This window comes from Rana temporaria, chromosome 6 (genome assembly GCF_905171775.1).
Source record: "Rana temporaria chromosome 6, aRanTem1.1, whole genome shotgun sequence".
NCBI classification, from domain to species: Eukaryota; Metazoa; Chordata; class Amphibia; order Anura; family Ranidae; genus Rana; species Rana temporaria.
In genome coordinates, this window is record NC_053494.1 from 173,059,469 (window position 1) to 173,078,097 (window position 18,629).

Below are 18,629 nucleotides of genomic sequence, written 5' to 3' on the forward strand. Positions count from 1 at the left end.
TGTATATGACTTTATTTGCAATAGCAGAAGAGTATTGGCTACGCATTACTCCACTACCTGCTAACTCCCCATCAGGTTCACCTAGCTTCAAAACTCCTCTGCTGTTGTCTTGTGACAGGTGCAGTGGTGGCTGCGAGCTCAGCTGCACTGAGGACAGAGGCCCGGATTCACATACCTCGGCGCATATTTATGCCGGCTTAGTGTATCTCTTTTACGCTATGCCGGCGCAGCGCACAGAGGCAAGCACTGGATTCACAAAGCACTCGCTCCCACTCCCTCTTAAAGATACGCTTGGTTTCCTCGGCGTAAGCCAGCGTAGGTGCGAAGTGGGCGTGAGCCATGCTAATGAGGCGTGACCCCATGCAAATGATGGGCCAAGCGTCATAGAAGTACTTAAAATGAACGGTGCATGTGCCGTCCCGTGGCCGCATCCCAGTGCGCATACTCAGAATCACGTCGAAACAACTGCCTAAGATACGTCGAATCACTGCCTACGACGTGAACATAACCTACGCCCAGCCATATTCACGAACTACGTAAACAACGTAAAATACGGCGGCTGTGTTCCCTGGTCCATTCCTTTGCATGAGTTGCGCCTCCTATATGGGGAATAACTTTACGCCGGACGTAAGTCTTATGCAAACCTCGTATATTATGCGCCGGGCGCAACTATGTTTGTGAATCGCCGTATTTCATTCATTTGCATATTTGAATCGAAAATCAATGGGAGCACCAGCGTAAATATGCGCCCACGATACGCCGGCGTAGGATAGTTACGTCGGTCGGATGAAGCCTATTTTCAGGCGTATCATGGTTTCTGGTTCAGCGCATAGATACGACGGCGCACATTTGTACTTACGACGACAGGCTCCTTCATAAAAAGTTGAAAGTCAGGAGCTACAAATACTGTAACTGCTGTCTTTAGTCCTCATGCACACTGGACGTTAAAATAACGTTATAAAAACGCCAGTAGCTTTGCATTGAGTTTTTTAAAGTTTTTGCAATAGCGTGTTTTACCGTTTATTAGCGTTTTTTGCGGGTTTTTTTTATATTATTATTATCTTTTTTTTTTTTTAAATCTATCAAAAACTTCCAAAAACGCTGGTGAGCCTTGTTTATGAGCGTTTATTAACGTTTATCAGCGTTAGAGCGTTTTTACAGCTGAAAAACGTCTCTCCGAACCCACTAGTTTTGGGTTTTTTTTACTGCTCAAAAACGCCCCTGCCCAAAACTGCTGATAACAGCCTATGTGTGCATGGACACATAGGCTAACATGATGGAGAGTTTATTGACTGTAAGAAAAAATGTCTATAGCCAAAAGCAGCTGCTGTAGGCCTCATGCACACTGGACGTTTTTTGGAAGTTTTTTCAGCAGCTGTTTTTGGCTTCAGACATTTTTTCCTACAGTCATGTTATCCTATGGGGGTTATTTACGAAAGGCAAATCCACTTTGCACTACAAGTGCAAACTACAAGTGCAACGTGTACTGAAAGTGCACTTGGAAGTGCAGTCACTTTAAATCTGAGGGGTAGATCTAAAATGAAGGGAAGTTTTATTATCCAATCATATGCAAGCTAAAATGCTGTTTATTATTTTCTTTGCATGTCCCCCTCAGATCTACAGCAACTGCACTTCCAGTGCAATTTCAAGTGCACTTTGCACTTTTAGTTTGCACTTGTAGTGCAAAGTGGATTTGCCATTAGTATCTGGTATCAGAGGAGTTGTTTAACTATTTTCAGCTGTAAAACACTCTAATGCTGATAAGCGCTCAAGAGCGTGGCTCACCAGCGTTTTTGGATGTTTTTATTGCATTGAAGGAAAAAATTTTTTTTTTTCAAAAAATAAAAACACTAAAAAACGCTAACGCACAAAAACGCTAATAAATTCTAAAAACCACTATTGTAAAAACTTTGAAAAACTATGAAAAACTCAAAGTTACTGCCATTTTTACAATGTTTTTTTAATGTCCAGTGTGCATGCGGCCTAAATATTAGGACACTTACCTGTCCACGAATCCACTGGTGTCTTCACCGCAGGTGATTTTTAGGCTTTCCGGTGCTGCCGCCACCATCTTGGCTAAGGGAAACTGGCAGTGAAGCCTTGTGGCTTCACAACCAGTTCCCTAGAGTGCATGTGTGAAGCACGCTGCGCTTTGTGAATGGCTCGGCGGCGGGGGAAGGAGGAGGGGGGGTGAACTTCCAGGTGACTTTGCTGCGGCGTTTGACAGGTACCCACTCCCCCGCGAAAGGTGCCAAACGTGGCAGCGGAGAAGGCAAAAAAGCGGAGCTTCTCCTTTTGGGTGGAGCTCCACTTTAATACACCTTTGCAGGCAGTGCTTGCCCCAAATTTATTAATCTGTTTACAACAGATACATACGTCTCTCACCCGCACTGACATTTACCATACAGAGGCACGATGGAATTCTAAAGAAAGGCTTTATAAATTGCCCTGTGTGTGTCACCTGTTTGGCTAAGCATTGTGGAAACTTGTAAAATACATTAGGCTGTACAAAACGACAATCCCTATGGCAGGTAAACCGACAAGCACACACATATTTCATGTACAGTATTTATTTTATTGTTTCCTTTAAGAACACTATTATGCCGCGTACACACGATCTGGCTTTTGCCCGGCCAAAAGCACATCGGAATTTCCGACGGAATTCCATTGGAGTAAAATAGAACATGTTCTATATTTAAACTCCGATGAAATTCATCTGAATTTTTTTTTTTTTATAAATCTCTTTTTTAAATGTTATTTTTTTCTCATTTCCAAGTATACATTTCACATCTTACATTTATCAACTTATTACAAGTTTTAAAATCATATTAATAAAAAAATTATTTCATCACAATTACATAAATTACATTTATACATTTAACCTCTTTTTTAACTCTTTCTTCCATTTGTGTAGTTCCATCCCACTTCCGTACCCCCCTACCCTGAAGCCGTCGTCTTATTCTCTATCCAATTTGCCCATATTTTTCCATATTTCTCTCAATTTCCTCTATTACAATATGTCTCCTTATATAGTGACAAATTACTATTTACCAAATGTTTCCATTGTGCCAACGAGGGAGCTTCCACCCTCCTCAAATTTAACACTATTGCTTTTCTTGCATAGTCGAGCAACAGGCCCACCTGTGTTCTTCTTTCTATAGAGACCGTGTTTTCCTCCACTAGTCCTAGTAGGCAGATCTCTGGCCCAGATTCTCGTCCAGCGGCGTAATTTTGTGCGTGCGTAACGTATCCGCTTTACGTTAAGCCTCCGCAACTTACACGGGCAAGTGCTGTATTCTCAAAGCACTTGCTCCGTAAGTTGCGGCGGCGTAGCGTAAATCGGCCGGCGTAAGCCCGCCTAATTCAAATTTGGATCAGGGGGGCGTGTTTTATGTAAAACTACTGTGACCCGACTATGATTGATGTTTTTGCGGAATGGCGCATGCGCCGTTCGTGGGAATTTCCTTGTGTGCATTGCTCCAAAGTACGCCGCAAGGACGTCATTGGTTTCGACGTGAACGTAAATGACGTCCAGCCCCATTCACGGACGACTTACGCAAACGACGTAACTTTTTCAAATTTTGACGCGGGAACGACGGCCATACTTAACATTGGCTGCACCTCATATAGCAGGGGCAACTATACGCCGGGAAAAGCCTAACGTAAACGTTGTAACTTTACTGCGTCGGCCGCGCGTACGTTTGGGAATTCGCGTATCTAGCTAATTTGCATACTCAACGCGGAATTCGACGGAAGCGCCACCTAGTGGTCAAAAAAAAATGCAGTTAAGATCCGACGGCGTAAGAGACGTACGCCAGTCGGATCTAATGGATATCTATGCGTAACTTATTTTTAAGAATCAGACGCATAGATACGACGGGTCGGATTAGGACTTACGACGGCGTACATGGGGCTGCGCTGTCGTAAGTCCTTTCAGAATCTGGGCCCCTGACTCCAGGTCAAGCTGAACTGACGTCACTTTATCAATTACTCTCCAAAATAACATTATCTTCGGACAGGACCAAAATATACGGATAACGTTTCCTGGGGTTCCTGCACATCTCCAACAGTTTTTGAGAATTCATCTGAATTTCTGATTGAATTTCATCCGATGGGGCATACACACGGTCGGAATTTCCTATGGAAAAAATCGATTCCGATTGTGTGTGTACGGGGCTTTAGGCTAGGTTACTTAATTTCATAGCACCTTAATGAAAGTTTTTTTTTTTTCAAATCTTGTAGCACTGTCAATGCAAACAGTCAAATGCAAGGAATGTTATCGCCACAGGAGACGGTAATGGCTATTTCACATAAAACAGCAGCGCACTGTTGGATGAAAAAGACACTTCATCTACTCTAATTAAATGGGTTATAGCTACAACATTGCTCAGATGTTTATCTTAGTCTGCATGGGTAGTTTTTCCTCCAAGCTAATCCCATTAGCTGCAAAGTGGACTGGGCTTTAAAAACTCCTTGTCCCATTTTATGACCTGTCCAAGAGCCGAGATACTTAATATTGGGAGAATTTTTCACTTGACTGGCCTCTAAAATAATATACCTTAGTCAAAGGCAAACGTGAGTTCTTATCTGCTGCTTGGCTTGAAGTATCCAAGCACAGAATGGCGGGGCCAGGAATAATGTGTACGGCTCATAGAGGGGGGAATCTCTTTACTTTAAAAAACAAGACCTTACAGTTGCAAATCTGCTTGACTTACTCGGGGATCGTTTCCTCTACTTAAATAGAAGTCTTTGAAGTTTTTCCAACAAATACAATATTTTTTTACTCATGTTTTGTACAAAGTGATTTGGAGAAAGAAAAGTGCCAAATTTGGTAATAAGGGTATTAAATGCTCGGCAAGAATCTAATACAAACATGTTTTTCTACCAAGGTCTGCAAAAGAGAAAGGCTGGAATTTGCTATACTTATTTTAAAGTGCATGTAAACACTAACAATGAACTTCTCCTATTCGGTCCCCTTTGGTCAATTAAATATCTCATTGAAAGCATTTTGTTATATCTGTTTGTTAACCACTTGACCTCCGGAAGAGAAATATAGCCAAAAAACTTTGGCCATACTTCCCTTTAAAAAATATGCTTATTAGCTCCTTACAGGTCTAAGGCTATACCAGTGGTCTCCAAACTGTGGCCCATGGGCCAGATGTGGCTCTTTGCTTGCCTTTGTCCAGCCCTTGGGTCACTATTCCTCCCACTGACATCAGTGAAAGGGCACTATTCTTCCCAATGACAGCCAAAATGGGGTACTATTCCTCTAACTGATACGACCAATGGGGCACTATTCCTGCCACTGACACCAATGATGGGGCACTATTCCTCCCACTTATACCAATAACAGGGCACTTTTTCCTGCCACTGATACCAACAATGGGTCGCTATTACACTCACTGATACCAACAATGGGGTGCTATTCCTCCCACTGATATAAACAATGGGGTGCTATTCCTCCCACCAATACCAACAATGGGGTGCTATTCCCCCCACCAATACCAACAATGGGGTGCTATTCCTCACACTATTACCAACAATGGGGCGCTATTTCTCCCACCAATTCCAACAATAGGATGCTATTTCTCACACCAATACCAACAATGGGATGCTATTCCTCCCTCCAATACCAACAAAGGGGTGCTATTTCTCCCACCAATGCCAACAATGGGATGCTATTCCTCCCTCCAATACCACCAATGGGGTGCTATTTCTCCCACTAATACCAACAATGGGGTGCTATTCCTCCCACCAATACCAACAATGGGGTGCTATTCCTCCCACTAATACCAACAATAGGGTGCTATTCCCCCCACTAATACCAACGTTAAAACCAATGATGGGGTATTGCTTAGTCCCATTAACTGCAGGGCATTATCTAGTCCACCAGCCACAGTCTTGCCCCCTTAAAACCCAAAGGACAGTAAACAGGCCCATTGTTTATAAAGTTTGGAGACCCTTATGCTATACAATCTGATTATAGAATCTCCTTGAAGGTCACACCTTTCTGTTCTAGTGCATTGCATTAACAAGAGAGCATTACTTCACGTTAACATGTGTTACATTAAGGCAGCATATTCATTTGAATGGACTGCCAATGCACCAGAGTGCGTCATCTTCAGCAATCCACCACGGTAGTGTGTTGCAGGTTTCTGCAGCACATGAGTGTTCTCCTAGTGCTGTGGGGTGCTATTGGAAACAAACAGCACCACAACACACTACCACTTATACAATTGGTAGTGTGTTGTGGTGCTGTTTGTTTCCAATAGCACCCCCAGAACCTTTACAACCCCTTTAATGCACATTGCTATTCTTGTTACCACAATGCAATTCTTAATGTAATCCTTAGATCTGCCATAAACTATGCAGTGCAAAGGTTAGCCTGATTAGATAATATAGAGTTGGAATGGATTCTTTAGGTTTGTCCTCTTATTAGACAATTTTTGTACATTGTAAATTGTATAATATTGAAGGTCAGCTGGAAACAGAAACAATGGTGCTGTCAATGACCTGTAGCATGCATATCATAGTGGGGTGTAGGCTGTTTCTGTAGATGCCCCAATAAATATTAATATCACAAGCATTGATACATCTGTGTTTTACTACATAACAGTTATTGTTTTGACACTGTACTTCTTCGTTCTCTGAAGACTACCGTAATTGTTTCATTTTAATACCGGCTTTGCCGGATTTCAGAGGTATTTTTGTGGATTCTGGTCTTCCAGGAAGAGACACTGCAACTCCAGTTAGACAATGACTCTTTTACTGAAGCAGTCCGGTGGTGCACGAACCAGCTCAACGTGATTACTTTCTCATTCTATGTTTATTCACACCATGCTTTTTAGTAACAGTACTTCATTATTGTACACTTGTGCTTGCCTTCTTTGTTTTCTATTTGCCTTCGAGCAAGATTTTCATTACCAAAGGTTTACTGGGAACATTCCGGTAATATGGAGGGATGTACAGTATGCAAGTTCCAGCATCAACAACAATGTTCAAGCTACAAACTACAGCCTTATTCAAAGAGGAGTTCTTAACCTTAAAGCTTAAGTCAAGGCAAAAAATACATATACAGTCCATCTCCGCAATACTTGAACATTTACCCATGTGTTATGCCTTTAAAGACCTTGCAAGCACAGAGAAATGCCAGTTAATCTGCCAGAAATACACTAAACTCCTAATTTACTATTGTGGGCTGACAACTCACAGCATTTTTTGTGGATTGATTGGTGTCAGCCCTGCTCTGTGTCTTTAACTAGACTATTTAAATTCTCCCACTGTCTTCTTATGCACCATATATGGACTAATTGAATTGTAGTCCAAGAAAAGGACAGGAAGGGCTAAAAAGTCTCTTTGAGATGACACAGGCAGAAAGCACAGGACAGCTCTAAGGCCAATTTCACACGGACAGATACAATGGTGCTTTTAGCTGTGGATTCTACCGCAGCTAAAATCACACAATGCTTTCCTATGGCCCCATTCACACACTGCATTTAGCTGCGGTTTTGTTACCGGCGGTTTGGTGCAGATAGAAAAAATAAAATTGACTGCGTCTAGGAACGATTTGGCGCAGCTATCTGCACATAACCGCAGGTCATTACAGTGCACTGTGTCAGCTGCGCTTGGTATGAATCATGAGGGGGAACTCCACGCCAAATTTTAAATAAAAAATTGGCATGGGTTCCTCTCCAGGAGCATACCAGGCCCTTGGGTCTGGTATTGATTTAAAGGGGAACCCCCTACACCGAAAAAACGGCATGGGGTCCCCCCAAAATCCATACCAGACCCTTATCTGAGCACGCAGCCGGGTCGGTCAGGGACGAGCGAGCAACCCCCCCCCCTTAACCGTACCAGGCCGCATAAATGTCTTTTTTTTCACTGTTAGAACAGGTACAAATGCTTTCAGTGGTATATTTAAATAAGAGAAGTTCTGTACTTAACAGCTCCAATGCTCATTGTGAAACGTTATGGATCATCCTTGGTGCTTACACCATGTTTAGAATTTTGGAGTCCCTTTCACCCCCAAAACAAGTTGGAAGTTCTGTGTTTTCCTACTGTGAACTAATTTATAAATAACATGGTTGTAATAATAAACCTTTCATACTTACCTGCTCTGTGAAATGGTGTTGAACAGAGCAGCCCAAACCTCGCCTTTACCGGGTACCCTGTCGGTGCACTGGGCTCAAACTTATCTTGGTGCCTCCTATGGGGACGCACCTGTGGGCTGTGTGCGCATCTATTGACACACAGGGCACAGCTCATCTCCGACCCCTGTTCTCTGCTCACAGGTTTTGAGTGACAACGGGAATCAATGGCTCCCGCTGCTGCCTCTGTAAGCAAAGAGAAGGGAGAGAGCCAGCGCTGGATCGAGATCACACCTTTACCTTAATGCAGAGTCCAGCCTTTAGAACCACTTTAAACATTGTGGGCTCTAGAAAGTTGTTAGCGCTATCACTACACTAATACACCAGATGTCACCTGTTGCTGATCCCTGCTGAGCAGGCGGTTGGCTGGTCCGTGTCCGCTCCGCTTATGAAGAGTGGGGACAGACACATTCCGCTCTCCTCTTTGGGGGGGTCAGATGTACACTGCCACCCTATTTGATCTACCATACAGATAGGAAATGGACCCCCATATGCCTTTTTTTAGGAGATTGGATCAGATATCAACGGTTGTCAACGGATACATGCTCGTTGACACCCACCACTCCATAGAGGAGACTGGAGGATCCTATCAGGTTCGTCTGTAAAAGAGCCCTTAAACACATACCAGAATTATCACTTGTGATATATCTACAGTATACACTGTTCCCAGTCGGTGCCTCTTATGAGGAAACGCGTCGGAGTGGAGCTGCAATCTGTGACATCACCACGCACCAGCATGCAGTATGAGTCCGCGGCTCTGTTTTATTTGGAATATCTTTGTTTATCTCTATAAAGTGCAATGAGATTTGTTTAATAAATTCTCATTTACATACTGCACTATGAAGTCTCTCCCTTCTTCATACCTTCTTGTGCTGGAGAGCAGGATTATCGGTGGAGTTAGCATTATAACAGGAGGAGGGTCTCTCGTTGGAGCTAAAGGAATGGAACATCGCAGTTGGTTTCAATAACAACTAAGCGTGTTTGATCCCTATAACCTGGGATCCAACCTTTCTGGTAAGAGGCTTAAAAGAACACACCGCAGAACAGCACTGATATTCATGAATCTACACAGAAGCCCCTAAGGACAATTTATTTGATTATTAATGTAGACTATACACTTGCTGATTATTTTTTCCTGTTTTGGATTGTGCACTTTTTGGTATATATATATATATATATATATATATATATATATATATATATATATATATATATATATATATATATATATATATATATTGTGTGAATTTAGTATTTAGATTCAAAGTAGTCGCACCTATACACCATCTTCAATTTTTGAAACGTTAGGGTAAGCGCAAAATATACAGTATACAATAGGCTGAAAGAATTTTGAAACAATCTTGCCTTACTAGTGTATTCACTTCCCAAGTCTTTTCCCTTTCTGAAATACCGTACTTATTTTCAGAGTCAGGTACTTTTTAGCAAGCCAAAATATTTAAAGTGTTCTTTGGGCTTACTTTAATTTTCAAATTTGCACTACATAATGCCATGGGATTTAGTGGCTTCCTGTGACAACATCTCCACATCCCTTTTCTGCTTTTCGCAAGAGAGAGATTTGATCTTGAACACTTGCTAGAACAGTATCATATTCCGTGCCAAGGGCAAGAAGGACTTACGGCAGTTGCGTTCATCTGAGCCATCTGTGCAGTCTTTCATTCGGTCACACTTGTAGGCTGTTGGGATGCACTGACCACTGGAGCACGTGAACTGTTGACTGGAGCAAGTTCTACCGGCTAGAGAAAAAAAAATGAATTACAAGATATCTATATACATCTATATATCTATAAAATGAGTGGCAGCTATCTATATACATAGAGTACAGTAAAAACGACTTTGACTATGAAGACCGAATGTAAAAAGGTTAATATTTTCCTAAAAAACATTTTACAATAAAAAGACACAAAAATAGGTGATTTCAGTTTATTTACTTATACTTGTATTTTTTTATTATTTTTATTGTTGTACACAATTAAACCCAGAACAGAGCAATTTAGTTATTTTTTAAAGGTTTTCATTCTGGCAGTGCAAAGTGCATTGACTATGTGGAATGGTCTTTGACCCATAGCAGCCAGATGTATTATAACTGAGAAAAAGGACGAAACATGGCATGTAGACAAGGGATACTGCCCTTTGTCTATGGTCACTATGTTTTTGTGCTGATTTAAAAAAAAAAAAAAAAAAATTGCTGTTCACTTTGCAAGGAAAGTTGCACTTTGCAAGTAAATTTTCCCTAAAGTGAATGAATGTGGTGATGTTTCACTTTGCAAACAATACACCATCATAAGCAAGGGAAAAAAACACCATTTTCACCTGCACATCATTGCTGTGTTCAGAAGCACATGTAAATCAACACTTTATTTATAGATGGCTTCGGTGAATAATTTGTATCACCCTTGATTGTTTGGCGAGGACCACCTTCCCAGTTCCATCTTCCCCCTCTTGATTTCCTGTGAGTGTGCCATGGGTTGTGCCGCCTCAACTACCGTGCTAGATAATGCCCTTGGTGACTGCGGTACCGGCTGCCATACTTCTTATCAATAGATAGCCTGTAAGTATGGGTGGATGTTGCTTACTCCCCCTCCCCTCTCTTTTTTTGTTCTGTTTGATTCATGGCTTATTTGCATTTTTTAGACATCTTTAGTATATCTTCTCCTGATGAGTGGCAACCAGCCACGAAACGCGTCAAGATCCAGATGCTACAGTCATGTGTTTACAATCTATTTTTTATCTACTCAAATTAACTTGTTTCATTTTAACACATCAATCATGTATTATATGCTATGCCAATATGGATTAAAAAATTGGTGGGTTGCTAGCAACTTTAAACCACTGTGCCCTACAATGTTTGTATATGCATGTGTAACAATAAAACATTTTTATTAGAACCACAGTGTTAACTGCATGCTTCACTGAAAGTCCCAACCTTGTTTTCTCACAAATTAGGGATGGAGGCAATTTGACGTATCCGACATAGGCCTCATTTTAAGTCCCCTTTTTTAATGTAAATAAACAAGGTTAGAACTCTTTGCCTAAACACCGCTAAACTGAGGAAGTGAATTTTTGTAACTAAAAAAATTGTCTTCGGTAATCAGCACAATTCATGTCTTAATTAAAAACAATGACTTTGACTCAATCTTAAACATCAACACACGCCACCACGGGCGCCTCTGAGATTCGAAGAGTCAATGGGATTTATTCTCCTTTAAAAAACAGCCGATTACCTTCCTGATGTCCTCCATGAGGACCTAGGACTGGGCAATGAGCGTGACCTACCCTTTGTCCTGCGTGGAGACAGGGATATTCTCCACCTGCATACTCAAACTGTTGCTTCTACATGCCACTTGTTCAGTCACAATCTTGCCAAATGTAAGTTATTCCTTTCTTGCCTACTCTCACCTTGGAAAAAATACTCCTAATACAAACCACATAATACACGGGCTCTCCCACCTCTCCCCTTATATTTCTAGCATATCCTTTGGAGCTTGGTTTCTTCCTTTCTCTGTACAATTTTGAGAATCACCACCCCACGAGCACTCAACCACTATCCAACACTGCACTGCATGTGGTTGCATGGGGGTTGCAGCATGGCTCTATTCACTGTAATGGGTTGCATTTGGTGGCAGTACTGCCTGAAGAAAGCGACAAGTAGGGTATAATTTTTACCATGGCTGCAAAATGGGTACAGAGTAGGGATGAGCTTCGTATTCGAGTCAAACTCACGTTTGACTCGAACATCGTATGTTCGATCGTTCGTCGAATTACGGACGTTTTGGGCTGTTCGTGCCAAATTCGAGTGGCGTGTCACGGACCATAATTCACTGCAGAATCGCAGTGCATTGCTGGCTGATGATTGGCCAAGCATGCACTATGACCCGCATGCTTGGCCAATCACAGCTTGCAAAAAACGGAGAGCCATAATTGGCCAAAGCCAGTGTGGCTTCGGCCAATTTTGGCTCAGGGGGTTTAGTACACGCCCCACACTATATAATGCTGCCTGGATGTCCGCCTTGTGTAGTGTGTTGGTGGTTTACAGAGAGAGACACAGAGAGAGAGAGAGAGAGAGTGTGTAATTTTTTGGAGTTAGATAGAGCAGGCAGGCAGGCAGGCTAGTCAGTTAGAGTTACAGTGTGTAGAGGATATATATGCATCCCAGGTGTTGTATATATATTTATACACTGTATTGAGTTTAGCTAGATCCGCTCTTCCTAATTTACTGACAGGCAGGCAGGTGATTGTGCTAGCTGCAGTATTTTCACCAAAATAAAAAAAAATAAAAAAAATCATTTGTCATTTGGACAGAAAGTGAATTGCAATCTTCTGAACAGATGCACTCAGACAGCAAAACAAATGTTACAGGGGTGATAACCCCTCTCTATGTTTTCCAAAAAGCTTAAAAAATTGATTTTTTGGCTGGAGCTACACTTTAAAAAAGTACAAAATTACAAACAGATTCTATTTAACAACAAACCTACAGTCCCTGTCTTGTTTGCACCGCCTGTATACTGCTGTTCAAAGTATATAGGGCCAAAGGGGCTGGTAATGACTTGGGAGGGGGGCGGGGAAACCCATGCTATTTTTCTCAATTATTTTCATCCATATTGCAGACATTACATTAAAGCCGCAAGCAGTTGTAAATGATTTTTTTCTTATAGTAACACCCAGCAGGTACGATATTTAGAGGAATTTTTCATTTTTTTTTTCACTTTAAGCATCATTAAAATCACTGCTCCAGAAAAAAACGACCGTTTTTAAAACTTTTTTCTCATTGATACATGTTCCCTGGGGCAAGACCCAGGTTCTCAAACCCGTTTTACGACAATAACTTGCATATTAGCCTTTAAAATGAGCACTTTTGAATTTGAACGTTCGAGTCCCATAGACTTCAATGGGGTTCTAAAAGTTTGCGCGAACGTTCGGTCCGTTCAAAGGTTCTGGTTCGAACCGAACGGGGGGAGGGGGCGGGGTGTTCGGCTCATCCCTAGTACAGAGTAGGGAAATTATGGAATAGAGAGATCACTGTTGGAGCATCTAAAACATATAGGGGTCCAACTAACAAACAAAACAAAAGGGCGCATTGGCCTAAAGCAATACTGTCAACATTTCAATAAAATATAAAAACGAGTGAGTACATACTCCAAGGCATAGCCAAGGTATAAAAGCATTTTACAAAACCCAGGGAACAGAATGGTGGAACTTGCAGGGTCCTGACATGGGTTGAACTACTTCTGACGTGTTTCGAGGGATATGCCCTCTTCATCACAGCAAAATAATCAGTATGGGTGGCCCCGTCATTTAACTTGTTTTGATACAACCATTCGCTATAAGTTCTGCACACTTAAATTTAGTATGGTTTGATGAAAGTTGAGATTATTTCTAAACATGCCCTACAGTCAGTGTGCTTTAATACCAGTGTGAAAGGGCCCTTCTACATATCTCTGTAGTCGTCAGTGGCTTGTTTTATAACTTACGGCAGTGCTGTTCATCTGAGCCATCATTACAGTCGTTTTCATCATCGCAGACCCAAGATCGAGCAATGCACTCTCCATTACCACCACATTGGAACTGGGTTGCTGCACAAGAATGTGGAGCTGATGGAATAAATTATACAGAAAGTATTAGGTAGATGTCTATTTATAACACTATCTAAAGCTGAAGTTTAAACTGCTTTCCTTGGTTCCATGCAAACCATTTATTCCAAATGCTAAAATTGTGCAGCTGTGCAACACTGTATGCAAATTACATTTACTGTATATAATTTTTTCACATAAATAGAGTTTTCTTTGGTGGTATTTCATCACCACTGGGATTTTTATTAGTATTATTATTATTACTATATAAGTAAAAAAAAACTTTGTTATAAAACACATCCAATAAAATCAAATTTCTTTTTAAATTTACACCAAAATGTATTCTGCTACATGTCACAAGTGCTGGCATTGATAAGGGCTGATCCGGCATTTTTGGGGACATTAAACTATTAGGGACACTAGTATAGTTCTGATCCATACAGACACTATACTAGTATCAGTGGTAATCAGCGACTTATAGTGTGACTGTGATAGTAGTGTGGCGGGAAAATCTGGCACTGATACTGGCTGGGAGGGACACTAACTGACACTGACATCGCTATTGACACTTATTCAGTGATCAGTGATAAAACTGTTCACTGTACTAATGACACTGGTTGGGTGCCAGGAGTGATCAGGAGGGCAATCAAGGGGTTAACTGTGTGCCTAATAAGTGTATATGTAGTGCTTTTACTAACAGATCATCTGGCTGGGTCTCTCCTTGCTCTCAGTTCTGAACAGTAACTGATAGTAAGGAGAAATCCAGCCAGATCTGCGTGTTGTGTTTACTAACACACAGATTTCTGTGCTCGTATTGGCCACAGTAAATCAGCAGGTATACAGCCCAAATTATTTTATGTAACCTGCTAACAAACTTGTGCTGTGTCCAATCACAGCACTGGTCAGCAGGGGGTGCATGCATGCATGCCCGTCTAAACCAGGCAGGGCCATCTTAAAGGGGTTGTAAAGGTTCATTTTTTTCACCTTAATGCATCCTATGCATTAAGATGAAAAAAAAAAACTGGCAATGACGGCCCCCCCCCCCCGTTTTACTTACCCGAGCCCCGAATCTGCTGTGGGAGTTCCCCAGTGTCCTCTTCTCCTCGGATTTTGGCAGTCGATTGGCAAGATTTGCTAGATTGATAGCAGTGCAGCCATTGGCCCACGCTGCTGTCAATCACATGCAAAGAAGCAGTGCGCCGGGGGCGGGGGCGCTGGCTGTATCACGGGATCGTGCCAGCTAGCTAACCCCCTTGGGAGAGCGCTTCCCATGAAGTGGGATAGCTAATGCGAGGAGGAGCCGAGACAGCCGCCGAGGGACCCCAGAAAACCAGGATCGGGGGGCTACTGTGTGCAAAACGAGCTGCACAGTGGAGGTAAGTATAACATGTTTGATTTCAATGAGCAGGGGCGCTTTGGGAGCGGTGTATTCACCGCTCGTACAGCGCCTCAAAGATGTGGCTAGCAGCACTTTTTTTAGGCTACTTTCACACTGAGTCACTTTGCAGGCGCTATAACGCTAAAAATAGCGCCTGCAAAACATTTTGAAAGTGCCTCTCTTTTCACTTCAATGTGAAACTCGAGGGCTTTCACACTAGGGCGGTGCACTAGCAGGACGGTAAAACAAGTCCTGCTAGCCACATCGCCGGCACCCTGCAATTTCAGTCAAAAGAGGCAGAACGAGGAGATGCCTATGTAAACAAGGCATTTCCCTGTTCAACCTTGTGACAGGACAGTGATCTATTGCTCCCTGTCATCGGGAGCAGTGATCAGTGTCATGTCACTGGTAGCCCAGCCCCCACACAGTTAGAATCACTCCCTAGGACACACTTAACCCCTTCATCGCCCCCTAGTGGTTAACCTATTCCCTGACAGTGTCATGTACACAGTAATCGGTGCATTTTTATAGCACTGATCGCTGTATAAATGACAGTGGTCCCAAAAATGTGTCAAAAGTGTCCGATGTGTCCACCATTCCACTTGGAAGTGCAGTTGCTGTAAATCTGAGGGGTAGATCTGAAATAAGGGGAAGCTATGCTGATTTTATTATCCAATCATGTGCAAGCTAAAATGCTGTTTTTTTCTTTTCCTTGCATGTCCCCCTCGGATCTACAGCGACTGCACTTCCAAGTGCACTTTCAGTGCAATTTCATTTGTAGTTTGCACTTGTAGTGCAAAGTGTAATTTTTGTAAATAACCCCCAAAGTCATCATACAAGCTACCAAGTTTATTTTTTCAATGAAGAGAGAGAAATGAAAGATACTTACGACAGCCAGTCTCATCTGAATTATCTGTACAGTCTGCAGCTCCGTCACACCTCCAACTTAAAGGAATACAGCGTCCATTCGCACAACGGAAGTCAGTTGATGAACATCCTAAACAAAGCAAACATCCAACACATTAATTATGTAATAAACAAGATTTACACACACAGAAGGACTTCCCAAAAAGTTGAAGGGTAACATGCAAATTTCTAAATCTGAAGATGTTTGTATTGTAACAGTTCTTACTACTTTGGGCATTGGAGAGTCAGAGTTTGATTGCTTGATATTACTCTACTATATTAGATAAACGTGTTGGTACCGCGGATAAAACCCCCAAACCAGGGCTCACAGGCTTTTGTTGCCCTCCTACCATATAATTATGAAAAGTTTTAGGGTTGTTACTGATTACAATTTTCGTGTTCGATTAATCAATATTTTTTTAATCGATTAATCGACTAATTTCGATTAATTATAACGCACATACATTTTTCGGATCACCACCATATATAGTCCCCACTGTAATATCCACAGACATCTCCCCCACTGTAATATCCACAGACATCTTCCCCACTGTAATATCCACAGACATATCCCCACTGTAATATCCACAGACATCTCCCCCACTGTAATATCCACAAACATCTCCCCACTGTAATCCACAGATATATCCCCCACTGTAATATGGTTCACATCTCCCCCACTGTAATATCCACAGACATCTCCCCCACTTTAATATTCACAGGCATCTCCCCCACTGTAATATCCACAATCACCCCCACTGTAATATCCACAGACATCTCCCCCACTGTAATATCCACAATCACCCCCACTGTAATATCCACAATCCCCCTCACTGTAATATCCAAAATCACCCCCACTGTAATATCCACAGACATCTTCCCACTGTAATATCAACAGATATCCCGCCCACTGTAATATCCACAGACATCTCCCCACTGTAATCCACAAACATATCCCCCACTGTAATCCACAGACATCTCCCCACTGTAATATCCACAGACATCTCCCCTACTGTAATATCCATAGACATCTCCCCACTGTAATATCCACAGACATCTCCCCTACTGTAACATCCACAGACATCTCCCCCACTGTAATATCCACAAAAATTTCCCCACTGTAATCCACAGACATCTCCCACTGTAATCCACAGACATCTCCCCACTGTAATATGGTCCACATCTCCCCCAATGTAATATCCACAGACATCTCCCCCAATGTAAGATCCACAGACATCTCCCCCACTGTAATATCCACAGACATCTCCCCCACTGTAATCCACAGACATCTCCCCACTGTAATCCACAGACATCTCCCCACTGTAATCCACAGACATCTCCCAACTGTAATATGGTCCACATCTCCCCCACTGTATAGGAAGATTAGTGCTTGCTTAGTCTTACCACTGTAATATCCACAGACATCTCCCCTACTGTAATATCCATAGACATCTCCCCACTGTAATATCCACAGACATCTCCCCTACTGTAATATCCACAGACATCTCCCCCACTGTAATATCCACAAACATTTACCCACTGTAATCCACAGACATCTCCCACTGTAATCCACAGACATCTCCCCACTGTAATATGGTCCACATCTCCCCCACTGTAATATCCACAGACATCTCCCCCACTGTAATATCCACAGACATCTCCCCACTGTAATATCCACAGACATCTCCCCCACTGTAATATCCACAGACATCTCCCCACTGTAATATCCACAGACATCTCCCCACTGTAATCCACAGACATCTCCCCCACTGTAATCCACAGACATCTCCCCACTGTAATATCCACAGACATCTCCCCTACTGTAATATCCATAGACATCTCCCCACTGTAATATCCACAGACATCTCCCCTACTGTAATATCCACAGACATCTCCCCACTGTAATCCACAGACATCTCCCAACTGTAATATGGTCCACATCTCCCCCACTGTATAGGAAGATTAGTGCTTGCTTAGTCTTACCACTGTAATATCCACAGACATCTCCCCTACTGTAATATCCATAGACATCTCCCCACTGTAATATCCACAGACATCTCCCCCACTGTAATATCCACAAACATTTACCCACTGTAATCCACAGACATCTCCCACTGTAATCCACAGACATCTCCCCACTGTAATATGGTCCACATCTCCCCCACTGTAATATCCACAGACATCTCCCCCACTGTAATATCCACAGACATCTCCCCACTGTAATATCCACAGACATCTCCCCACTGTAACATTCACAGACATCTCCCCACTGTAATATCCACAGACATCTCCCCACTGTAATCCACAGACATCTCCCCCACTGTAATCCACAGACATCTCCCCACTGTAATATCCACAGACATCTCCCCTACTGTAATATCCATAGACATCTCCCCACTGTAATATCCACAGACATCTCCCCTACTGTAATATCCACAGACATCTCCCCCACTGTAATATCCACAAACATTTCCCCACTGTAATCCACAGACATCTCCCACTGTAATCCACAGACATCTCCCCACTGTAATATGGTCCACAGCTCCCCCACTGTAATATCCACAGACATCTCCCCCACTGTAATATCCACAGACATCTCCCCACTGTAAT

General features: G+C 42.4%; 1 protein-coding gene across 2 annotated transcripts in view; it reads right to left on the reverse strand.

Moving 5' to 3' along the window:
- Nucleotides 1-18,629, reverse strand: part of LRP2 (LDL receptor related protein 2) — a 327,257-nt gene that overhangs the window by 258,306 nt on the left and 50,322 nt on the right. For both annotated transcript variants that reach the window (XM_040357827.1, XM_040357826.1), the window contains exons 2-4: nucleotides 16,003-16,110; nucleotides 13,637-13,756; nucleotides 9,785-9,901 (exon numbers count right to left, since the gene is read on the reverse strand). In XM_040357827.1, the coding sequence (XP_040213761.1) occupies nucleotides 9,785-9,901; nucleotides 13,637-13,756; nucleotides 16,003-16,110 (345 nt within the window). The remainder of the gene's footprint in view (nucleotides 1-9,784; nucleotides 9,902-13,636; nucleotides 13,757-16,002; nucleotides 16,111-18,629) is intronic.